Source organism: Dermatophagoides farinae, chromosome 7, assembly GCF_024713945.1.
Source record: "Dermatophagoides farinae isolate YC_2012a chromosome 7, ASM2471394v1, whole genome shotgun sequence".
Lineage (NCBI taxonomy): Eukaryota > Metazoa > Arthropoda > Arachnida > Sarcoptiformes > Pyroglyphidae > Dermatophagoides > Dermatophagoides farinae.
The window spans coordinates 2613119-2640898 of NC_134683.1; the positions used below are offsets into that span (position 1 = coordinate 2613119).

The window sequence follows — 27780 nt, forward strand, 5'->3', positions numbered from 1 at the left end:
ACCAAGATACTGGTGAAGATAAGATTCTGGTTTTTTCTTCCGATCAGAATCAGAATCAAGAAACAAGACTTGAATCAAGTAATATCAGAAAAGGAAAGCAGAAAAAATTGATTTTTTTTTTCATTCTTGACAATTTTTTTTCTTCATTGTAAGAGCAGCAGTAAAGACAACAACAACAACATTTAATCAAGTTTGTTACCAGTTTTTTTTTGTTTGTTTCATAAGACATTTTTCACTGTCACAAACCAGTTGAAAGAGAGAGAAAGAGAGAGAGAGGGAGAGAGAAACTCACAAATTCACAATCAGAATTGATAGTTTTTTTTACATCCGATGACAATATGAAAGATATAGTGGAAGAGCAAGAAAAAAAGTGTAAAAATTTAAAATTGAAAAATTGAAAATCTTGAATTTCATATCGGTTCAATTCATATGGATATGGTATGATGATCCAAAACTCTGGAAAACAAACAAACAAACAAACCAACTGAACAAACACACAAATTTTTTTTCCCTTTCATTCAATACCTTTCAAGTAAAGACGGAAATTATTTCATGAAGGAATAATAGGCTTCTGATGAAATTCTTTTGTATGCTCATTATGTATACATGGTTCGGTATTTTTTTGTTGTAAATGGCAGCATCACTACCGGAATTTATAAAACAAAAAAAAATTTCAATATTGTGGATGAGCGAGTAACAAAACCGGCCAAAAAAAAAAAACAAATGAACCGAATATAGTTATGAAATATGACTAGAAAAGAAGAGTGTTTAATCATTTTTTTGGAAATATTATTTGGGTGTGCATCTAATGGATTCGTTAATTTTTTTTTTTTTGGTCTCGTTAGTTTTTCAATTACGTATACGTGTCTGTGTGACAATATTTTTTGCACATAAATATTGATGTGTGTGTGTGTATGCATACTGCATTTGATGTTGCTGGTCAATTCATTCATTCATTCATTCTCTGTTGAATAATGATAATGTAATTTGTTGCAAATTTTTTTTTTGGATCGGCAACAAAAAGCACTCATTATCTCCATACAGCAGCAATATAAATAATTTTCAATGATCAAATTTTACAGATATAGATGAAAATGATGATCATGTGATAATGAATCAAATTCTCAACGAATTTGGTTTGAATTTCAACAACAAACAACAACATCGACAATTCAATTTTATTCGTTTTTTATTTTATTTTCGTAAACAAAAAAAAAAATAAAAATAATTCATTTTACTAGCTTTTTATTTATTTATTTATTATTGAAAAAAAAAATTTTCATTCATTCATTTTATTTTCTTTCAATATACCAAAATGAGTTGTGCGTTTGTCATTGATATTTGAATGATGATATGTGGTTAACGTATGCAAAAAAATTTCAGATTCAATTTCTTTTATGCCACACTGACACACACACACACAAGCATCGAAATAGAGGCCATTTAGTTTTTCATCCGTTTTTTTTTCTCTCTCTCTTGGGTATGTGAAAGAATGAAAAAAAGAAAAAATTTCCATAGAGCAACATGAAAAGCAAAAAAAAAAAAAATTCAAGCTTTATTCCATATATACTCAGAGATGTACCGATCAAATTTTTTTTTTCCATATTTTTATTTATAAAATACATACATTACAATACAATATATAGAAAGAGAGAGAGAGATGGAGATTCTAAAAAGAAGCGCCGGTATTTGAAAATTTTTTCTCTGTGTGTGTGTGTGTGTATGTGTGCGTATGTCAAATGAGTGATGGTTTTTTTTTTAGTGTCCATTATTGATTATGTGTATGGTTTGTATGTATTAAAGCGATTCAATTGAATAATAATAATAAATAATGTAAAAATGGTTTTATTTTGTTTAGTTAGAAGAAGAAGAAGAGGCATTGATGAAAAAGATATGAAAAAGTTATCAATGATCAATGAAATAAAGAATGATGATCATGATGATGATGATGATGATGGTGGTGGAGAAACTTTGGAAAGCTCAAATATAGAATAGAATTATATTATTATATATGATGAATATTAAGCGTAAAAATTAAATGTAATGTAATTGAACAAAGAGGGGTGTGGATGGGGGGAATAAATGCATTTTTTTCTTTTTTTTTTGCTTTTCAATTTTACCATTTCCTTTTTTCCCCTTGAGATAGCCTCAATGTAAAGAATATTCTATTTTTAGTTTGGCGTTTTTAATTCTTTTTCTTACTAAAGTATCTTATTCTGTTGTTGTTGTTGTTGTTGTTGTTGTGGTTGAATATCATAACATTTCACGTGATGAAAATTGAATATTTGATTGTTGCTGTAATGGACTGTTGCTGTTATTCGGATTCTGATGATGGCTAGTGATCATTGTTGTTGTTGTTGTTGTTGCTGTTGTTGTTGTTGTTGTTATTGTTGTTGCCGCTGCTGCTGCTGCTGCTGCTGAGCCAATATCAATACAACTACTACTATCATCAACCAATACATTTGCAGTTGTAGATGATAAACAACTATGATGTAAACTATTATTTGGTCTATCATCATCATCATTATCATCCATTATAGTTGTTGTTATATCCATTATTGTTGTCGGTTGTAATGTAATATTTCCATTACCATTAAAACGTACACGTGTATCGGTGGTTATACATGCTTCAGATGCACAACTATAACGAGTTTGACCATGATAACGATCTTGTAATGTATTAAAATCCGGATTATTATTATTATTATTATGATGACGATGACGATTATAATAATGATGAAAACGTTGACCTGATTTTCCATTCTTTTGAAAACATGTACAACAAAATACATTTCGAAATCCTTGTCGAAATCTGTATTTTTGTTATAATGTGGGAGCAAAGTGGGGGGGGGGTTGGTGGTGGAAAGGGAGAAAAAACAATCAGAATTAAAAAAATATATAATTCAAACAAGTAATCAATGAATAGTGAATGTTTGTTAAAATTTTGAAATTATTACCTTGAATTCATCCAACAATAAACAAATGGATTATATACACTATTGGACATTGCTAACCAATAAATAGTTAAATATGTATGTTGTACATATTTTGCATTAATGATTTGTGGATAATGATGAGCAAGTAGAAAATAAATGTGATATGGTGCCCAACAAACCTATACGAAACAAAAAAAAATCGGGAATTAATTATTAACCACAAAATTCAAATAAACAATGTTTGGCAAGTGGAAAAAAAACAACAACAACAACAACAAACAATACTCAAATAATTTATGTACGACTAAACTGGTCAGCCGGAAAACAAAACATAACCAAGTAAAATAATGCTAATATGAAAAAAAACAACTTATAATCCAATTACCCCAAATATGGCAACGACGATCATCATCATTTTGACAATCTATAATCATATATATATATGTATTTGTCATTGAATTCCGGCCGTTTTTTTTGTTGTCATCAGTATTGTGGTTGATGCATTTTGCCATTAATAAAGTTGACACAAATAAACCATAAACATGGATAACAAGATTTTTTTTTTTTTTTTTTTTTGATGATAAAATAAATGGAAAAAAAAGAATAAAAAAAAGTGGTAATAATAATCGTATTAAAAAAACAGCAAAATATGACAAATACACAGAATGAAACAAACAAACAAACGAACACATACTTTACGTTTTGATTTGATACTTTCCATTTGTTTGGCTGTACATTCACCAATACTTTGGCTGCCCCATAATTCACGGCCAACACGAAAATATGTATAAGACATTGATGCAATTGGCAGAATATAAGTGACCAATGTTATAATCACATTGTATCTGGATTAAAATTTGTTTGTTTGTTTGTTTGTTTGTTTCATTTGAAACAATGATAAAAATAAGGGGAAAATGGAAAGAAAAATCGGATTATAATAATAATTACAATTTAAAATTGATCAAGTGTAATTGAATTTTTAAAATGAAAAAAAAATTGAATGACAAACACTGGCACACGCGAACGCATTAACAGTTTTTATTTTGTACAAATTTTTTTTTTTTTTTATACAATGATATAATATTTCATATGGTGGATCAAATTTCTAACATATAATCATTATTTTAAATGATCAAATCTTCGATGAATTTTGATGTTTACATTTTTAAAATTTAAGCCAGCAAAAAAAACACTTTTTCTCTAATATTTCCACGAAATGTCATTGCCCATTGATTTATTCTGTTTATCTGGAATTTTTTCCTTACTAATTCCAATCAAAAGTTCAAAGTTCTGAATTCTGTTACCAAGAATTCACAGCATAAATATTGCATAATAAGATAAGAATTTATCAGAATCGGAAATTTCGCTTACTTAATTTTTTTGTCGTCAAAGTAAAAAAAAATGGCCCAAAAACTTTAAATAAAAAAAAAGGAAAAAAGAAAAAAAAATGTGCACCGATTATCTTTGGACCGGAACTAACTAGTTTATTCTATCATGAATTTTTTTTTCTCTTTTTGCTATATTTAGTTCAAAAGCTATTATGATGACTGAAGAAGATGTTACGTAAAACAAAAAATGAATGAAAAAAGAACGAATTGGTAACGTAATCAAGTGTGATCAATCTTGGCAAACTGGTCACACACACATACTTTGCAGAATTATCACAACTAAAACTACTTATGTTATCGTGTTGAATACAAAAAGTCCTTACACACACACACACACACACTTCATTTGGATTCTGGTGAATGTGTCAAAATAATATATCCGAAACATCAAATCAGGCATCAACAGCCGTTACAAATAACAACAACAACAATAACAGCAGCAGCATTGACCGTAAGATTAAGAAAACTTATGACCACAGAGTGGAAACGAAAAAAAAAATATAATAATAATGATGATAGCTATGGGGAAAAAAACAAAGAAAGAAAAAAAAATGACCAAAGACATGATTGAAATGAACAGAAAAAAAGAGAAAAAGCAGAAACAACAACAACAAAAAAAAATCCATTCCATCTTTCATCGAATCAAAATGATGATGTCCGATGGATAATATTACGAACAAAACTTTTTCATCATCATCGTCATCACACACACACACACACAAAATCAAAAGCCATACACTTGATGATGATGTAATAACACACACACACACACGCATACATTGATCAAGTAAAAAAAAAAATTCAAACACAAAAAAAACAGCCGCTACTCAAAAAAAAAGTGAAAGGCGTGAAGAAAAAAAAAATTTACCAGAACAACACTCTCTCTCTCTCTGTGTGGGTGTGATTCAGTCATCATGATACATACCAGAATAACATAACGCCTTTCATGGTTTAATCACGAAAAAAAAACAGCAACAACAACAACAACATAAAATAACAAACATTCAAGTGAAAAAAAAGGACCAAAAAACTGTGGATTAATTTACATTGAACAACAACAACAAAAAAAAGAAAAGCTTCAATATAATTTAATCTATGATGATGATGATGATGATGATGATGATGATGATGATGATGATGATGATGATGATGATGATGATTCTTTTGGATAAGTTCCGGGCCAAAACAAAGCAAAATTAAAAAAAAACCATTCACACACACACACACACATATGGTTCGAATTGTCCATTTTTTTTCTCTTGTTTCTTATTTATTTATTTATTTATTTATTTTTTGTTTTGGATTTTTGATGCACACACACATGCACATTCATTATCTAATATCTGGGATCTATTTTTAGGTTAACTATATTCAGCCAGTCAGCCAGGCAATTTTTTCATTGTTTTATTCATTTATTCATTTTCTATTTTTTTTTTCTCTCCATTCTGAGCCCAATTTATGTGTGTGTGTGTGTGCACTGTGCTTCAATGATTCATGATATGTTGATTACTGATACTTTTTTTGTTTTGTTTTGTTTCTGGAAAACATTTCATCATGTATTAATATAAGTACTTTATATGGCGGCTGCTGCTGCTGCAACATCCGGCACACAAGAATTTTTTTTTTTTTGAATAACTGATTTTACTATTTTTTTTCTAATTCTCTCTCAGTCTCGGTGTGTGTGTGTGTTATGGTATTAAAATAGATTTCAATATGAATACCGTGATGATAATGAAAGGAAACTATTCATTTTTGTTTTTGTTTTTGTTTTTTTATTCATGATAAAAACAAAAATTTATGAAACAATGAATTCCATCATCATTTGGTTGTTTGTTTGATCACAAGTTGCTAAAATAAAGTTAAAGTCAGAAAAATCTGTGCTTATTATTTAGCCTGTTGCTGTTTATTGTTGTTTTTGGTGGTATAGATTTTTTTTTCGTCCTTCAAGCATCATTTTCTTGAATCCTAATTATGATGATGATGATGATGGATACGATGCAATAAGAAATTTTCAATTACAATTGTAATTAGAGAACAAAAAAAAGTTTCAAAGTTTTCAAATGTTTCAAAAATCGTGTGTTCTTTTTGCAGAATGATCGATACATATAAATAGATAAACCGACAATTTCGGGTAAATTTTTCCGATAACAATCGAAACTTTTTTTTGCCTCCCCAAAAAAAACGAGTAAAGATAAAAATCAAACAAAACAATTGACGTATTTTTCTATCGTAGCCAATCATCATCTATTTTTTTTCTTTGGCCACAAATAGAATCATCAGTAATTCTTTCTTACGTTCGATACGAAACACAACTAATGAAGATCTTTTTGGCAACTAAACTTGAACATCAACACACACACACACACACACACACATTACAGAAAATTGCTTCTCGTTTTGTATTTATTTTGCATTTTTGTTTTCATTCTTTGGAAAATTTTAAACTTTTTTTTCAAGAAAAATAAATGTGAAGAAATAACCTAAAAATCTATCCACTAAAAACACTTGAAACTCTCTCTTACAGCCATTATTCTAGTATTTAAACACAAAGAATTTATGATTGATAAATGAATGAAATTGTTGAAAGAATTTACAGTTAGTTGTCAACAAACAAAAACAAATAAAAAAAATTACGATCACGCTAAAAGAATAAACATCATAAATATTGGCTGAACATGAAAATTCTGTGTTTGTTTTGGGCATAATACAAACAGATCATCATGATGATCATGATGGTCAAAATTAATCATCATGAATCGTGTAAAACACAAAAAGAAAAAGTAAAAAAAATGAATGAAATAAAAATGAAATTCAGGATTCCTTTTCTTTTTGCTATTTCTATTTCTTGATCTTGTTAATTTCGATTCTAAATCCTTTTTCATTTCATTCATGTTAAAACCTATACATCGAAACGAAACGAACAGAAAAAAAATGAGAATTTTAAATCTCTTTAAAACTCTCACTGAATATAATGCCTTTTTTATTAGATTCTTGGAAAATATTTTCATGAAAAGAGCACAAAGAAAAATAGGATCAAAAAAAAACAGGAAATAAGAACAAAAAAAACAGCATTCGTGTGTTTGTCTTTAGGATTCTTTATGATTTATTCAATACTTACATATATTCGATACGAGATTTTGTTGAAACACCATCATACCATTCAAGATAGCATACAACTTTTGAGGTTAAAGTTGATTATTTTCATTCATTTGATCGTTTATTTGTTTTAGTCCAGGTTTCATTGATGATGATGATGATGATGATATAAAAATTTACAATTCAAGTATAATAATATATATATATGGTCGATGGTAATCAGCCATTGCCCGAATGAAAAAAAAACGACGTGAATATCATCATCATACATAATTAAAATTAATTTAGTAATTGAATTAGTATTATTATTGTGTTGAAAAATGTGATTATTTAATGTGTCTGCGTGTGTGTGTGTGTGTGCGTCTGGGTGTAAATGAGTATAAAAAAACGTTGAAATGGAATAATTAGTAATTTAAAACTTTTATACTAAATACTAACTAAAGTTTTAGTTTGATTTATTATTGTGATACACATTAGATGCGTCTGTGTGTGTGTGTGTGTGTGTGAATCTCGTTTTTTTAGACTCATAATAAATCATTATGCTAAGACTAGAAATTTGTGGTGTAAATTGTAAGTAGTCATCATCATCATCATCATCATTATTATTTTATTTTATTATATTTCATTTACCTCTAGTATCACCATTTTTAAATTCTTCAACAATTGTTTTTGAACAAATAATATTTGGTAATGATAGAAAACTGCTTGCAATCCATATGATGACGATAATAATAACGGTTGCTGTACGAGACATACGTGGTCGTAATGGATGTACGATGGCTAGATATCTATTTTTTTTTTTTTTTTTAATAAGAAAATAAACAAAAGAAAGCAAAAAAAAATAAGATTAAAAAACTGAATTTCATTTCATAATCAACCACACATAACCACACCCACACCCACATTCATGATTCATCATGGTTAATGATAATGATGATGATGATGACTTACATTATTTATAAATGAATACCAAAACCAAGAAGAATAAAAAAAAAAGAATTAATCCAATAAACAAAAAATGTCACGAATATCATATTATTATGTGTGTTTGTGTGTAAATAACTTTGATGAATGTGGATCATCGCACTGTTTGTGTGTGTGTGTGTGTTTAAATTCCAACACTTGGTTTCATATTTCAAACACATCTATCCATCATATCAAAACCAAAAAAAAAAAAAAAAAAATATAGATGGATGAAAAAGTGGAAAAAAAACAATCCCAAAAGTCTTTGGATTGTTTTTTTTTCTATCCGCTCACAAGATGAACATCATCATCATCATTATTATCATTAGGGAATAATAACACAAACGATATAGCTGTTAATTTAATTAAATCTTGTTATATATCCATTTCACTGTATGTATGTAGAATGAGAATCTTCACTAATAATCATTTGTATAGTGTGATATCACTATAAATTTTCATATAAATAAAAACATAGCTAAAATAGATGTGAAAACTGACTAGAAAAAAATACACACGGTAGTCATTATTATATTTTTTATTATTATTATCTAAAACTATCTAAAAGTATATTCAATTTGGAAAATAAACAAACAAAGTAGTATCCCAGCTGCCAGGCCAACGGACATCATAATAATAATAATAATAATGGACAGAACACAAACACCAATGATGATAAAATGAAAATCATTTGATTGATAACAAAAAGCCCGTAGGGTAAAAGAATTTTCCATTTTTTTGATGAATCAAAATTTTCTATTGAAAATAATTAATAATAAAACTTTTTCAATGAAAATGAAAATGAAAAATGTTGACCAAAGCGTTTTGACTATACACTATATAGTAAAGATGATGATCAATTTTTTATTGGAATATTTTTTCCATTTCCATTCAAATTATCATCATCATCGTCATTTTTTTTTTTTTTTTTTGGTTGTCATCAAAAAATCACTGACCCAACCAATCGAAGAATATTATTATGATTTCAATAAACATTCAAACATTCTTGATTATTTATTTTTGATTCTTTATTGTAAACAAGCCACCAAAAAAAAAAAAAGAAAAATTTTTCCAATCAATCCATTTCCAATTTTCATTTTATAATTCATTTCGAATTCAAGTGTTTTTTTTTCACTTCATTGATTAAATATTCGTCGTTTTTTGATTTTCATCTATTTTTTCCATTTTATTCCCCAATTTATCATTAATGTAATTCAAATCTTCTCTTTAGAATTGCATTCCCTCATTCTCTCTCTCTTTTTTTGCCATACACGCTGACTCATGCATTATTCTTGTTTCGTTTGTTGTTATTTTCATTTTTTTTTCTCATTAGATTTCTCTTCTTCTTCTTTTTTTTGGAAAGTTTAATCAAAGTTCATTTGGCATCCTGATTGCTATTTTCATGGAATAAAATTATCACAAAAAAACAAAAGTTGAATACGACTCAAATGTTTATCATCACCATCATCATCATAATTTTGGCGATGAAAATTTGCACCAAATAACCAAACTGCACACACACACCATTGTCATTTTGTATGTGTGAATGTTTGCGAGTGAGAGCAAAAAGAAAATGAACAAACCAGTTGTTTGAAATTTACATTTTTTATTATTCTTGTTTCACCTTAATTAGTAGTGTGGTCCAAAATTTCTTTTATTTTTTCTCGAAATGAGTTTTTTTTCTCGTATTTTTCAACGAGAAACTGAAAATCATGATTCTTTTTTTGTCTATTTTTTTTTGTTCTTTTTGTTTTTGCATTCCATTGGAACTTTGATCTGTTAATTGCTTTTTGATTTACTCATTTTTATCGGTGAACACAAATTTTAGCTTTACAAGGTAATAATTCGAATTTCATCATTATACCGAGAATATGATGGAAAAAAAAATTTTCGTTTCTTCTTGAATGTAAATCTATAGATCACGTCATACGTTTTTAGAATGGAGCATGGTTTTCGATGATGATTGATTGGGGTTTTATGATATCTACACTAGCGCACACACACACACATACATACTCAACACACATTAAAATAGAATTTTTATGATTATTTTTTTCTACTGATGATCATATCAATGTGAAAAAAATAATGTATAGCCAGGTGCTACAGTTTTTTTTTCATCATTTTCACATTGGTTATGTAATATGTTCGTGTGTGTGTGTGTGTGTGTGTGTGTGTATGATAGACTATGAAACAAAGAAAAAAAAAATGAACAGAAAAAAAATTCAACCTGCTTATGGATATGAACCTGCTGTCATATTTGTTCTGAATTCATATTGTTTGAGTCATACAGCGGTGCTGGTAGTATCGGTGGATCAAAACAGACAAAAAAAATCCAAGTTGTTTTCCCGAATCAAATCATTCTTATGAATGATGAAATTTTACCGATTCAAAATTCTTAATAAAATCGGGAAAAAGAAATCATCATAGTAACCAAAAAAAAAAAAAACATGAATTTTGTGTTTATCAATGGTGGAAATATGGAAATTTTGAAAATCAAATCAAGCATTTATTTACATCATCATATGATCAAGGGAACAGAAAAAAAATATTCAGAATCAGCAACACAAAAAAGCTGTTGCGATCCATTCAACTGGAATTTTGAGTATGAAAACAACAACAACAACAACAGAAACAATCAACCATATGAAATTTTTTTTTATTCATTTCTTTCAAGTGTCATATACTGTCAAATCATTGAATTGAATTTAAGATGCGATTTATTTTTGCAAATTTTGAATTTCATAAATTTTTCCATCATTCTGCAAAGAAAAAAAAAACATTCATCAATGAATCAAGAATAATCGAGACACTTGGATAATTTATTTTGTGATCGAAAAAAAAATTGTCATAACAATAACAAAATAAACGTAAACATATATGAATCAAAATGATGATGAACAGAAAATTCATTGGAATTAGCAATCCTCATACTCATTGAATGGCCATTGAGTAATAATAATAATATTCATTATCATTATAAAGTTTAATGGTAAAAAAAATTCTCGCTCAGATTCTTATTATTTTTTCTGTTGTTTTTTTTTTTTTTTTGGCCATCAAGAATCAAATGTAATTTATAGTTTTTTTTTCATTTCATTATTAATATTAATATATATAATTCCATTATATTCATAAAGATGATGATGATGATGATGATGAATCATGATGACCAATAATAATAATAATAATAATCAAGATGGTATCAAAGTAGAATCAATAAATAAATATTCTGATTGAATGAGAATACAAATAATTTTTTTGTTGTTTTTTCTTGCAATCCAAAAGAATATCATATAAATGAATGGAATTGAAATTATGAAAACATGAATGTAGTGAATGAATTTCAAATATTTTTCCATTCTCTCTCTCTTTCTCTTTTTCTCATTCTTTTATCGTGACTATGACGTGAATATTAATAATGACGATGATGATAATAATAATAATGATAAAAATGGAATGAAAAAAAAAACAAATAAACATCAAGCTAGAATTTGGATCCATTTTCATTTCTCATTTTGGTATTTGTTGTTGTTGTTTTTTAATAATAATAATAAGAATCATCATCACATTTTTTTTCACAAAGATCGAATCTAATAATAATGATAATATAATAGATTTCAATTGAATGAATATTTCTCGATTTTCGGTTCATTTGTTTTTTAGATGATGGTCCAAGTTTGGATTCCTTTTATTTTACTTGTTTTTCATTCCATTATTTTTTTTTTATTTCTCTCGAAACTTGAAATTTCAGTTGAACGATAAATATGAAATCAATCTACAAATACGCTTGGATCAGCAAACAAACAAACAAACAAACAAACAACGTACAATCGAATTGAAGAATCTCAAATTCTAGTGAACATTAGAAAAAAAACAGAATTTTTTTTATTATACAGAATTGTGTAATGTTTAATTTTTGAATAATAATAATTTTTTTTTCTTGATTTTGATAAATTCCACAATTTTCATTTGATTCTTTTCTTGATGAAACTTGAATTTAATTTATCATCAAGATCGGGAAGATAGAAAAAAAAGTGCGGAATTGAAGTTCTGATGTTTTCACGATTCTCTTTCTCTATCTCTCTCTCAAAAAATAAATAAATAAACTTTTACAAACGATGAATTAAGCAAATTGGATAAGAAAATCAAACAAACTTGTCTTTGAATGAGCTACGATTCGATTCAAACGAATATATCAAAAGTGTTCAATACATACTTGTGTCACTATATATATATATAGTTGAAGAGACTATTATCTGGAAAGCTTAAAAACGATTTTTTTCAACAGAAAAAAAAACGAAAATTTTCAGTTTCAACTTTTTCTTTCTCCACTCATATACAGTTGTGTTTTCTATCAGACAAAAACATTCTGCTAGAAAAAAAAATCATCAACAACAACAACAACAAGATTTCAGTGAACATCAATGGAGATTTTTTTTTATATATTCATCAGAAATTTTGTATTTATATCCATTCCAGCAAAATTGTGTAATAGCATTAATTTGATTCATCATCATCATCATCATCATTCACGTTTTTTACCAAAAACAAAAAAAAACAAACGGCAACCAAACAAACCACACAAATGTTGACCAGATTTTGTTTGTTTGTTTGTTTGTTTGATAATAGAGAAAAAAAATCGAAAATAAATCTGAAATGAAAACGGGTATCACATCAGATTAAATTGAATCATCATTGCCAATTACTGTTGAAAAAAACAAAATAATAAGCTTAATAAAAGCTTCATTCATTGTTGAAAACAACAAACATAATAATAAAATCGGTAAAACAAAAAAAACAACAACAAGAAATAAATAGAATGTTGACTGTATTTATGTGTGGCCCGTGTTAATAAATGGCCAATGGTCATTTTTTTTGCGAATTTCAACAACTTTGATGAATCATATCGATGAAATGAAAGAGTCGAAATAGTGATTTTGTGAATTGAAAACAAAACAAAGATAATAATACTGGACAACATAATATAATTTTGGATGTTAAATTGTTTTTTTTTTGTTAAATCACATGATGGGTTAAAATTCTATGGTCAAATTGTTTTTGGATTGTTTTTTTTTTTTTTGCTTGGTGCAACTAAAACACACAAAAAACTGACTTTGTTACATGCTTTGTCTGTTTTTTGGATAATTATTGGCTAATGACCGTAATCGTCATCGTCATCATCATCATCATCATCGCAAGTATCCATCATTGCGATGATCATCTTGACTTATCTTTCACAAGTGTTATTTACTTTCACAATAGAAAATGGCTTCCAAATTGGTTGCACTTGAGAACACCAGAATCTCTCCACCTCCAACAAAAAAAAAAACAAAAAAAATTTAAAAAACAAAAGAAAGAAACTTAAATCGTTTATAATCGAAAATAACAACAACAACAACAACAACAAATGAAATTACTTTTTGTTTCAAAATGAACATTAAACGAAAAAGAAAGTAAAACCAACAACAACAACAACAACAAAATGATTAGTTTGGCACTGAAATTCATTGTACAATGAATTCTGTTATAGAATAAAAAAAACTGATTGACAACAAGACTGAAACATAATTGGAACAAATATATAAATATATATAGAAACAAAAAACAAGCAGAAACATCTGCAATACTGTTGTGTATAGGGTTCAATTTAAAGATCGATCAATCATTCAATGTAATGAAATGTTAGTTAGTTAGTTAGTTAGTTAGTATGGTAGTGTGATCGTCATAGAATAATAACGATCAAAAAAAAACAAAAAAATTTAGGTAACTGACTCTCAATTCAATTCATATGGCCGATAAAACTTTCAAATGAATCAAATTAACTTGGTTAATAGAAGTTAAAAAAAGCTTTCAATATTTTTTTCCCCCCTTCTTCATCATTCATTCATTTATTTATTCTCAATAAAATCGGGATCGAAAGTTTACATGTTTACCAAAGTCGTATTGCATTTTAATGTCAAGATTAAATTCATTCATTTTTTTATATATATATCGAATATCGTAACAAAGATAAATGATAAAATAGTAGTGGTGGTGGTGGTGATGGTGGTGTTTGTGTACCAAAATGAAAATGAAAAAAAAAACAACAACAGTCCACCAGGAAAAAAAAGTATATAAATAAAACATGGAATCAGTAGACCAAAAAGGGATAATCAGGAAAAAAAAGTGATTTCGATAAACAACAACAACAACAACAAAAAAAAAGTTTGTTCAAATTAACTTAACAAAAGTTTTTGGTTTTTTTTCCATACAAACTATCAATGTAAAGTATAGAAGTGGTCCCCAAAGAGTTAAAAACAGCTCAATGTTTTTTTTTGTTCTATGTATACGAATGGATTTGAAGTGAAAGGGAAAAGTTAGATGAAAATTCAAAATTCTTCATTCATTGATAGAAGATTCAGCAGAATTCATGATGATGATTTTCATTGGAATAAAAAAAAAAATTTTTATTAGTGTGTTTCTTTGCCACACTTTTTTTTGTTTTGTTTTACCACCAAACGACAATATGATGTAATCAAAATTATATATGATAAATTTATGCCTACTAAGCAAAAATGAAAAAAAAAAATTCCAGAATTCCAATTACTCAATCAATGGCTTTTTTCTTGCTAATCAACGGCAAATCATTCATTAGTTCATCATCATCATCATCATCCATATGAAAAAATAAAACAAAAATACAGCCAATTTGACCTTTCCAGGTGGATACATTGTTGATAAATTGTAAACAGAGAAAAAAAACTTTTTTTTTGTTTTGTTTCTAATTCCAAATTAAAAAATGATGATGATGATGATGACTATGTTTATGATGATTATGATGAAAAAGTTTTCGTTAACAATGATGATGATGATGATTGAGTTGAAAACAATTGAAAAACATAAAGGTCATGATGATTTTTCATTCTGTTGAATTATCATTTTTATTAGCATTTACATAATAATACTGAAAGTATTAAAAAAGTTTATACCAAGAGAAAAATAGAAATTAAATATTAACGACATTCAGGTCATAAAAAGAATGAAATTCAAGAATTTCTTCATGTGTATACATTGCATGAAACTAAATATATCTGTTGCTCGATGGCAGCGGATTTTAATTTAAAAAAAAAATGATGATGATGATGATAAAAAATTCATATGAATTTGTTCATCGAAAAAAAATATCCTACTTGCACAAAATTACAGAATTGATCATAGATGAATGGAGAAAAGATTTTTACTTTGACTTTTAATTTGAAATATAATATAATTATTATATAACCTGTCAAATGCCAAATTAAATGTCAATGTGAATCATAATAAATCATAGAAAAGAAGCAATAAAAATTCAGAATCAAGAATTCTTCGTGATTTTCACTAATTCACTCATAACGATGATGATGATGATGATGGAAGAAATAATTGCAAGATAGAGATATATAACACCTGCATTCTGATAAAAAAATCATAACGAAAAAAAAGAAATATTAAATGAAACCTAAAAATAGTTAATGATTATCGATTACACTCAATTTTGTATGTGTGTGTGTGTGTCTGTGTTAATTAAATGCAACATAATCTTTGTTGAGAATAAAATGAAAAACAACCAAATTCTTGAAAGAAAATTGACAAGAATCAATGATTTGCCACATCATCATGTGATATGATATGTATATGATATAAAAAATGGTAAGATAAAAAGATATGCTCTTTTTTATGTTAGATAATGGTGATTATTATAGCGATAATATCATTTCTTTTCATCCATTGAATGCATAAATATTATAATTTGGTTTACATTTATTGTGAATATTTCTGAAGAATTTTTCTGTTTGATGATGATGTTTTTACTTGGAATATAAATGATAATAATCATTTGGTAATTACGATGATGTTATGTTACAAACATGAAATAACTCTCTGGTTGTCCATTTGTTTTTTTTTCTATCAATTTATTCATTTATCAATACATTTTGATCGATTTAGTGATGGTGGTCGGCAGCTTAATCACAACATTATTACATAATTGAATGCATAATCATCATCAACATTATGGATTATTTACTTTAGATCAAGAAATTCATTTGTTTGTTTGTTTGTTTTTTTTTCTTCTGATTTCTAACAAAATAAACAATTGGTTAGTGGATAGAGATGATGGTTTCGTAATTTCGATTAATAGTAAATAATATTTATTATTCATCAATTAGTGGTAAATAAATAAATAAAAAAAAAAAATTCGATACTTACCGATCTATTGATATTGCCATCAATGTGAAAACGCTTGCAGCCACCGATAATATAGCAATGAAATTCGATACTTTACAGAATAATTCTCCAAAAGGCCAATTTGAATTTAACATGTAAATAAAATTAAAAATGACATTCAATGTCGAAACCATTATATCGGCAACGCTTAAATTGACAAGAAAATAATTTGTTACTGTACGCTAAATGTATGGTGTGTAAGAATGGATAATTGGACCAAAAAAAAAACCACAACAGAAAAACAAAAGATTACAAAAAAAAAATTAAAAATTACAAAAAAAAAATGATGAAATTAATGAAAAAATATTGCGTGATAAATTCCAGAAACCAGAACACACAGAATGGTTTCACAAACACAAACACAAAACAAAACAAAATTTTATGGGCTGTCCATAATGGACATCATCATTATCATTTGATTTTTTTTTTGTTACAAGCAAAGCAAAGCAAAGCAAAAAAAAAATTTCTATTTTTGGGCTAATAATAATTTCATTTCATTTCATATAATACAACTCTTTATTATTCCTGTTAATTCTTTAATGATTTTTCCGGAAATAAAAAAAAAATGATCGGTATATGAATGTCAGTTGTAGTGAACACTCTATTCGGTTGTATCATTCATTAGAGAAAAAAAAACGTCATATACAAACAAATGATAACGGGAAAAAAATGAAATGAAAATGAAAATTTCAACTCAATTACTGTTGCTATATAATATTTTTCGTTTGGATATGAAAAAAAAATGTAAAACTTTTCGACCACAAAATTCTGTTAAAATTCTGCTATCCATTTTGGGTTTCCTTTTTCCATTTCGATTAACTTTTTATAATAAATAAATTCTATTCGTCATATACAATTGCATTTAATGGACATCATTTTCAAATGATGATAACAACATTTGTGATTCAAATCGATTACATTTGAATTTCCGTTTGTTAATCGTTCTTACTGCGTATATATACTGTGTTATACTGTGATTGAATTACAAAAAAAAAAATAGTTAATGAAATTGAACATTGGATTTACCATTCTTTTATTGGTCAATACAATCCATATCACAATAATATTACCGCCAGCGGCAACAAATACCATTGTGCCAAATATGAAACTCCATAAAATTTGTTGATATAAAGGCATTATATAAATATTACGTTCCATTTGTTCTTCATCTGATAATAATGAATAATTTCCAGTTGTTTCTTCTGTCATATCTAACAGTGTATTTTTATTATAATTAGTCACTGTAATTGTTTCCCATATTGATGACATTGTTGAATTTGTCATCATCATTAATGATAATGTTGATGGTGTATTTATAAATTGTTGTTGTGGATTTAATTGTGAATAAAATGATGATGATGATGACGATGATGATGGTAATGATGATCCAAAAAATGTTGGTGATGCAAAATCCGATGAAGATGATGTTAGAGAAGAAGAAGATGATGATGATAATATCGATGGTGGTGTTGCCTGTATTATTGATGATGTAAATGATGGCCATATTGATGATGATGTTTGATGAAATAATGTTGATGATGATGATGATGGTGATCTCATCATATCAATATCAGTTCCACTTGTTTCATAGAATAGTGTACTACTACTACTACCACCATTACTACCATCACCAATACCTAAAGATGATTCAAAACTTTCATCTGAATAATAATTTGATATACCATTAACTAATTTATCCAAAAATGGTGATTCTGTGATTGGTGGTTGTCGTATGTGTGTCATCGATGATGATGATGATGATGATGATGGTGATGAATCAAGAGATGTGGCTGATGATTCGAATAAACGAAGTGATGATGTTGATAAAAATGATGATGACCTTTCACCGTCAACATCATTATCATTGTTGGATAAATGAATATTAGACATTTTTATTTTTTGAATATCGATATCATTGAATTTGAATTGAAAAAATGAAAAAATCTATATATAACATGAATATGGATGAAAAACATTATTATTTTAATGGATTTTGTTTCATTTATTCGTTTCATTCAATTCATATTGTTAGTATTGATTTATGATTCATGTGAATAAGATGCCGGTATGATGATGACGATGTAGAAAACATTGGAAAAAATCTATTATTATCGATTATGATGATGATGATGATAATGTTATCAATGTCGATCTATATGACAAAAATAGAAATAACAAAGCAATCGGAAGATAAATAATTTAGGAGACACACACAGACACACAGAACGAATGTAACAAACACAAAATGATTTCTAACAAAATCTCCTATAGGAAATTTTTCTACTGTTTTTTTTTTTTTTTTTGACAATTATCTGTACAAAATTCTGGAAAACATAAAAATAATAAAATCAAAGAAAATGAATTAAATTTATTCGATTAGTTCTTTTGTTCCGGAATTTTGTTTAGATGTACACATATCACACAAAATTACACAATCGTTTTGTGTTGTTTTGTAACAATAATGATAATTATGGTAATCACCGCGTGTTTGTGAGTGCTTGTGTGTGTGTAGGATTTTTCTTTGACTTGCCACAATTTGATTATAGGATGAATACAATCACACCAACCAACAACATCATCATCGTCAAACAACTATGATCGTCATTGTATAATGATTGAGCAGGAAAAAAATATGGAGGAACCAATGGAAAAAGTTAATGGCACAAACACATTAAACTCGAATCAAAACAAAACATAAATTATGATATACCAAGCCAGAATATTGAAAAAAAAATCTGGATCAAAACGAAAAAAAAAAATCGAACACGAAAATTAAATGAATAAATGTTGTTTACACACCAACACACCAACACACACGAAGACCACCACCGACGGGGAAAAAAATGAAAAAAATTTCTTCTAATCATCCAGGATCACTGAATGTATTCATATCGTCGAAACACACACACACCCATTCACAATTAGTAGACGCCACAGACGCCAAAAATTTTTTCTCCAAAAAAAAAATCTTTTTGTTTTCGTTTCACAAATGTTTTATGTTAGAATTTCAGAAACAAAAAAAAAACGAACATTCACCAGCAAGAAAAAAAAAGTTTTAAATGTGAACATTAAAAAAATTATAATGTCTTTTTTGTTTCTTTGATTCTTTTTCGGAATTCTGAATGAATGAATGAAATTTATTCTCATTTCATATGATTGGATGAAAAATTTTTGAACAAATAAACCGCAACAACAACAAAGAGAAAAAAAACAATTTGATTCATACACACATATCACACATTAATACAAAGTTGAAAAATATATTTTTAAATTGAACCCTGTAGTGATTGATTACAAACAAAAATGGAATCGATTGTTTCAAATGAATGAATGAATGAATGAATGAATGAATTGGAAGGATTTATAGCATCAATTTTTGTATATATCACAAAGTTGAATGAAAATGAAAAACATTTTTTTTTTGTTTTTCTCAATCAATGAAAATATAAATAGCAATAGATTATTTGGAAACAAACAACAAAAAAAAATTTCATCAAATGCAATGTGTGTATGTAGTGTGTGCGCACGAATTACAAATGAAATAATAAAACATAAAAATGATGCCGATGATCGTCATTTTTATACCGAAAAGTTTCCAAAGATTGTAGATTGTAAAAATGGGCAAACGATGTGCAAAATACAACCACAGATACATACACACACACACACACAGAGAGAGATACCGATACTGGAACCATCATGTACACGCATGTGTGTGTGTGTGTGTATAGATTCAAAGAATTTTTTTTTTTTTTTTGAAACGAAATTTGTTGAATCAAAATAATGGTGAAAAAAAATAAAATCTGAAAAAAATTCAATTTTTTTTATTGTTGTTCATATGTGTTTTGTTTAATTGTGTAAATTGTAATGCGTCATAAACACATGTGTGTGTAATAATCATGATGATGATGATGATGATGATGATGATTGGATCATTCACTGTCAGAATCAATCATAACTGTATTTCTTTGGCTGTTGAATCCATCATTTAGAATGATTTTTTTTTCGTTGATGCGCATCATTGTTTTTTTTATCGATTGGTTAATTTTAAATTTAAACCCGAATAATTACAAATTGTTCTTATTTCGTTTGTTCCATTTGGAAATGGATTTCATTTTATTATTATTGTCCATTATCATCATCATCATCGACAATAATAATCATTGTCCAATTTTGATCCATTTTATCTAAAATTACAAAACAAGAATTAAATTAATTAAACGTTAATAAAATAATATAACCATTTTCAAATTCAAACTATCGATTGTTTGAATGATCGATATATATCGATCCATCAATCGATATATATCTATTTTTGTTTTATAAAATAGAAATAGAAATAATAAAATAAAAAAAAAGTGTTTACGATTACGATGATGATGATGATGAATAATAAAAACAAAATTCCCATTTTCCAGTATGACCAGATTGAAATTGATCCATTGAATGAATGAATGTCATGATCATCATCATCAAATCAAACTTATTGTGCAAGACGGTGATCAATGTAGAAATGTTGTAACAATTTGTTTGTTTTTTGTTTTGGTCCGCTTCAAAGATGCCATTGTCATTGTTATCCATCCAAAATTTTTTTTTCACATAAAAACAAATTATGATTATAAAGGATTGTGTTGTAAAGAGAAAAACATTGAGAAAACAATTTTTGTTTGTCTCAAATAATAGAAAAATCGATTCGAAATTCTTTTTTTTCCATTTGAAATTCAATCTTTTTTTTTCTTTCTCTGTTCCATGTTTGAGTGATGATTAAAACCGGCCGGCCAACTAATCGAATGATCATCATCATCATCATCATCAGCACGTATGTGAAATGAAAATAAATGGCAGAAAATGAAAGAAGAACAAAATTTCGATAAAAAATTGACATTCCATTTGATTGTAGAATATAAAAAAAAGAGAGAAGAAAAATAATTGAAAATTTCCAACCAATAACAACAATGGATTCGTTTTTAGATTCAATTGTATTTGGAATTATTTATATTCTTTTCTGAACACAAACACCTTTCTACTAACGAGATTGATTCGCAGAAAATGAAACAGAATTTGATTTGTTTAATGTTAAAAAGGAATCCAGATGAGAAACATGAATATTCTTTTCGTGAATCCCATGAGACAAAGAATGAACAGAATCAAGTTTTTTGTTCTATTTTTTTTTTTTTTTTTTGATTACGTCAATTACCATTTTAAATGTGGCTAATAGGTTTTCCACCTTTCATTGTGTACATGATTCGCGATCGGTCGGGTGTAGGTTCCGTTTTTGTGTTTTTTTTTTGTTTTGTTTTTCGGTTTCTCATTCTTCATCTGTGTTAGATTCATTTCATTCAGAATTTCTATTCCTGTTCTGGTTCAATTTATAAGGTCAATTGAGTTTAGTCATTTTATTTCTGTTTTCAGATTCAATTCAATTCCGTATCATTCATGAATTTTGTTTGTTTAAAGTTGTAAAAAGTTTTTATTGAAAATTATGATCACCACCATCATCAAGAAATAAAATTGAAGAATTTTTAATTGCAATTTAAACAAGAGAAAAATTCTGTCATATTTTTTTTCGCTCATATTTAATTTTAAATTTCAAAATTCAAAATAGCGAAAAAATTTTCCCACTTCATCATCTGTTTTTTTCAAACGTGACAATCATTTTTTTTCTCATTCTTTTCATTGAACAATTCAATTTTAATTTCAAAATGAATATAACAACACAGAATAATAATAGTTTGACCAAGTGGAAAGGTTTCATTCATTTTGTTTGAATTATTTTTTTTTTGATTTCTTTCAATTTCTGGTTTTTTTTCTGTTAATAAACCGTATTTTTCTCCACCATTTTCATTTTCTCATTTTGATTTGGTTGAGAATCTGATCAAATATCCAAAAAAAAACCAAATGTTCGTGAAAGTCTGTTGGGACTGGTGTTTTTTTTTCTTGTTGGAACATTTGGCCTCATTCTCGGTTTGATGGTACAATGGTAGATACAAGAGAAAAAAAAGCAAACAAAAAAAATTAAATCAAATTGAAATGAATATACTATACATTCCAATTCAGTTTGGATTGATTTGTTTGTTTGTTTTTTTTGGTTGGCCATCAAAAAAGGCAAAAAACCAAATAAAAAAAAACAAACAAACAAACAATGTACCGAAGAATCTAGTGGTTGACATTTCAATTGGAATGATTCAGAATGAAATTTATCACAGAATCTGTCGACCATTGTAAAACGATTGCTATATATGATCATTATTAATATTTGAAAAAATGATAATAATTCAAAAAAAAAATTCCTCGTCAATTTAATTCCAAAAAAACACCAGCATTTTATTAAGCCTCAAACGGAAAAAAAACATCAAACGAAAATTTCAAAATAAGGAGAAGAAGAAGAAAAATACATAAGTGAATTAAAAATAACTATACACGAATGCAGAATATTCTAAATAAATCATTAAACCATAAATAATGGAAACAAATGACAATTCTAGTGACGACGATGATGCTAATAATTTTGGTTATTTAAATGATAAATCTTTTTTGCCGAATCACAAGATAAAGAGTTCCAGAATAAGGACCACCAGAATAATGACAAGTAAATCATGATTTTTTTGTTGCTTAAAAAAATTAATTTTTTTTTTGTTGGGGGCGAGGGGAAGTAAAATTTTTGAATTTGTTAGTTTGATTTTGATTTGCAACAAGAAAAAATATTTGATTCTTTCGTTCCATTGAATATTAATGAATAAAGGAATTTTTCAATGGAAAAACATTTTTAATTTGAAACAAAAAAAAATGATTCGTTATTCAATATTCAATTCGATCCTATTATTATCCGATTATAATGATTTTTATGAATATGATTGCCAAATTTGTACCGAAACAGAAATTAAAAAAAAATTGATTTACGATTTTATCTGGCCAATTTATTGCGTATCATCTATTTTATTCCATTTTTTCATGCAAAAAAAAATATGTATTCTACACACACAAACACAATGATTACATATGAAGATTTTTAAATTCATAACGCCCATGTCATTGTCATATAGTCATTAATAGTTATTTTTGGTTGTTTTTTTTTCTTGTTGTTCTTATTGTACTATTGCATAACACACACACACACAAAGACAAAGACAAAGACAGTATTGGTAATAAGATTTGTGTGATTTGCTGTAACATTTCATAATGATTACCAATTCAAAAACAATTTACTTGCTTTTGAACAAAATGTAAAGTAATGGTACCTTTTATCATTGTCATTAGGTTTTTTTTTTTTTTTGGTCTGTTTATAATGTTCAATTAATGTTTGTAGAAATGGAAAAAAAGCATTATGGATTATGAAAGAGTTGATGATAGATGATTCATTGGAAATGAATGAAATAATTACTGTCTATGTGTGTCTGTCTGTCGAAAAAATGTATTGCCCTCCAGTGTAATTTTGAAAATAAGATGAAATGAAATGAAGAGAAAACGACAACAACAACAACAACAACGACAAATGAATCAAAATTTTGTGTTTTTTGGTCATATTCAATTCAAACGTTGATTGTTGTTTCTTATAGCAATGATGATGTAAATTGAAAATGACAAATAATAACTATGAAGATTTTTTTTTTTGTATTCATAAGTATATGAAACGAGAAGAATTCAAAGTACAGCCATTGGTTTGTTTTTTTTCGTTTTGTTCCTATTCCTGTGAATAGTGAATACATATTTTTTTCTCAACTGTTTCCTTATGATCATGTTTTTGACAATACTATAATGATGATGAAATGGAATGAATATTCCATGATGATGTTTTCATTTTAAAAAAATGTGTGTGTGCGTGTGATTATAATGACGCTAATATAGCACACACACACACACACAAATTTTTGGCCAAATCAAATGGTAAGAAAAACAGAATTCATCTAAATTGAACAATAATAACATAATTCATATTGATGAATATAACCTATTTATATTCATATATATATATTTTGATGGTAGTGAACGAATATTTTCTTATTTTTTGTTCAATTTTGATAAATCGATTCGATTATAACAACAATTTGCTTCTGGCAAATTGATTAATATCATTCAAATAATAAAATTGTCGATGATACATTGATATATGTGAAACATTTGTTGTTGTTGTTGTTGCTGTTGTTGAAGAAGAAATGTATGAATTTCAGAATCAATTTCCATTCGAAACAGCCATATGCAAGAATTTTTCTTTACTCAAAAGAATCGAAAAAAATTGGGTGTGTTTGTTTTTCATATTTTTTTTTCTCTCCCAATTCTCATATTACACACCATTCAAAACAAGTTTTTTTTTTTGCTTTTTATGACCTTATCTCACTTCAACACTATATTCCACCACAGAGAAATTGTATATTCTGTTTTGAACAACAACAACAACAACAAAATCCAATTTCAATGTTCTTGTCACTTGAGATTTGTAGATCGTAAACATTGAGAATTTTCATCATCATCATCATCATCATCATCATCATCATCATCATCATCATCATCATCATCATCATTGTTACAAATGATCGAAAAATATTTTTTCGAAAATAATAAAATTCCGATTAATGTAATAACAATTTTTTTTGATTTATATTATTTTCCGGGTCATCAACTTTAAATTTAAAAAAAAAAATTTTTTTCTTTTCACTCTTTTAAAATCAATTGAGAATTTTTTTTTATTTTCAATTCTTGATGAACTCAATGGCGCCATCAACCGGGTAAAATTCAAATCATTAAATAGTTTTCGACGTTACTCCTTAGATGGCAGAATCAAATGGATTTTTTTTTTTTTTGAAAATAACGCACAAAAAATATGAAAAAAAAAATTTTGAAAATAAAAAAAAAAACGAAGAAATTAATGTCGAAACGCAAGGATAACCAATAATTGGAAACAAACAAACAAACACAGCACACACACACATGAATGTTATGTGGATGTGTTTTTTTTTTTTTTTTTGTATATATGGTTCCAACAGATAATTTTGAAGGATAATTTTTTTCTAATATTACTGAATGTAATGTTTAAAGGGTTAACCTTGTCGTTTCATTAGCACATTTTCTCATCATCATCATCATCATCAATAACATTATCATCAAATTTTCGAAAAATAAAAAAAAATGTTCAACACTCATTATGGACATATTGATGGCGAAAAAAGCATTCATGATGATGACGATGATGATGAAATTTTATTTCATAGGACAATTTTCTGGAACAGTAAATAAAATGAATGAATGAATGCAAAATGTCCATTGTGAATCAATCAATGGAAATAACAACAACTGTGTAATACAGTAATAAAAGTAAAAAAACATTGGAAGTAGCAAATTAAGGTGCAATGACATAATTTTTTTTTCTATAATTTACTTCACTTCACTTTGCCATTGTCTTTTTTTTCACTATATTGAATGCCATGAAATATGATAATGATTGTCCATTGCATTGTTATTTATTATATTATATTAAGTTCCTAAATTCCTAAATTGATTCAATTCAATTGCAAGAGAGAAACAAATGGAAAAAAATTCATCATTTCTAAAAATGATGAAATTTTTTCCATTTGTTTTGAATTCTAAATGAATTGTATGCGAAATATAATGGAATGAAAATCTACATTTTTTTCGTTTGAATACAGAATTCCGTATTGGATAGAGAATGAATTATAAAAGTGAAGTTTAACTGTAGATTTCTGTTTTGTGTGTGTGACCTTACTGTACTATTTCAAAAGCATCAGCAAACTATAGTTTCAAGAATAAAAAAAAAGTTCTAGAATCTCTTTTGTGTTAAAAATAAAAAAAAATGGCGCCATGATATGAATGTATTATATGTTACTACTACTAGCACCTACTATTTTTTTTAGCAGCAGGGTTCCAAAATTATGATGATAGAAGTGTCTTGTGTGTCTGTGTCTGTGTGTGTTGCCAACACTACTGCCATTTTGTAACCATCATAATCATCATCATCATGATGATCATCATTTTCGACAACAACAACAACAACCTAGAATAGGGAGAAATGAATGAATGAATGGAGAAAAAAAATTTGAACAAAAACCACCATCATCATCAATGTGTTTGTGATACAGTAGTGAAGAAAAAAAAATCATACGACAACGAATAAACGAAATTACACACACACACACACACACACACACACACACACACACACACACACACACACACACACACACACACACACACACACACACACACACACACACACAAACAGACATTTTTCATTTTATTTTTTTTTATTCTTGAATATTCTTGTTGTCGTTGTTATTCTCTGGAACCACAAAAAACACACACACACACAAAGAGATAAAAATATGTGGCCTACCATATATGTAATAGTAAAGTTTGATATTCATTTTTTTTTTTTTTTGGTTTGTTTGTTGCTTGTTACCGAATATATAATCCATTTATTCATTCATCTATCCATCTATATCTATTCTTGATGATGATGATGATGATGATGTCCCATTGGTTTCACTTTATATTTTTTTTTTCATTCGATGCTGTGTGTTGGATAGTTTAGCCGTTTGGCCTATTAGAATTCTGTATATGTGTGTGTGTATGGAATATTCGTGAAAGTGTGTGTGTGTGTGTGTGTGTTGTGTTTGTGTTTGTTTTTTTTTTGTCGTAGGTTGATGGAAAAAGAATAAAACATTTGTATGTGAAAAATATTCTTTACATGCATGTAACAAAAGAAAATAGAATTGGGGTGAGAGAAAAAAAAAACACTTTAGCTATAGAGAGAGAGAGAGAAAAAAAAAGAGATGAATAAAAATAAAAAAGTTTCAGGGTGAGAAATATGTGAGGGGTGTATGAGAGATAGAGAGAGAGAGAGAGAGAGAGAGAGAGAGAGAGAGAGAGAGAGAGAGAGAGAGAGAGAGAGAGAGAGAGAGAGAGAGAGAGAGAGAGAGAGAGAGAGAGAGAGAGAGAGAGAGAGAGAAGAAGCAAACCCTAAGAGACTTTGATCATCATTATCATCATCATCATCATCATCATCGTTCCAATACCAATAAATAACAACGAAACAACAAACAGAAAAAAAGTGTGATCCATCCGAGTTAGAGAGAGAGAGAGAGAGAGAGAAAAAAAAACAAAATTTAATGTCTGTGTGTATTGCAAACCAATCTTCTGGG

At 27.5% G+C, this 27780-nt stretch overlaps 1 protein-coding gene across 1 annotated transcript; it reads right to left on the reverse strand.

The window, feature by feature from the left end:
* Positions 1 to 1515: 1515 nt before the first annotated feature.
* On the reverse strand, positions 1516 to 19651 carry LOC124497119 (uncharacterized). The gene is made up of 8 exons (XM_047060718.2): positions 17654 to 19651; positions 16610 to 16809; positions 8051 to 8208; positions 7443 to 7500; positions 3631 to 3781; positions 3322 to 3360; positions 2958 to 3115; positions 1516 to 2812 (listed from the first exon to the last, which is right to left on the reverse strand). The coding sequence occupies exons 1-8, from the start codon at positions 18515 to 18517 to the stop codon at positions 2254 to 2256; spliced, it is 2187 nt and encodes a 728-aa protein (XP_046916674.2). The 5' UTR covers positions 18518 to 19651; the 3' UTR covers positions 1516 to 2253.
* Positions 19652 to 27780: the final 8129 nt, after the last annotated feature.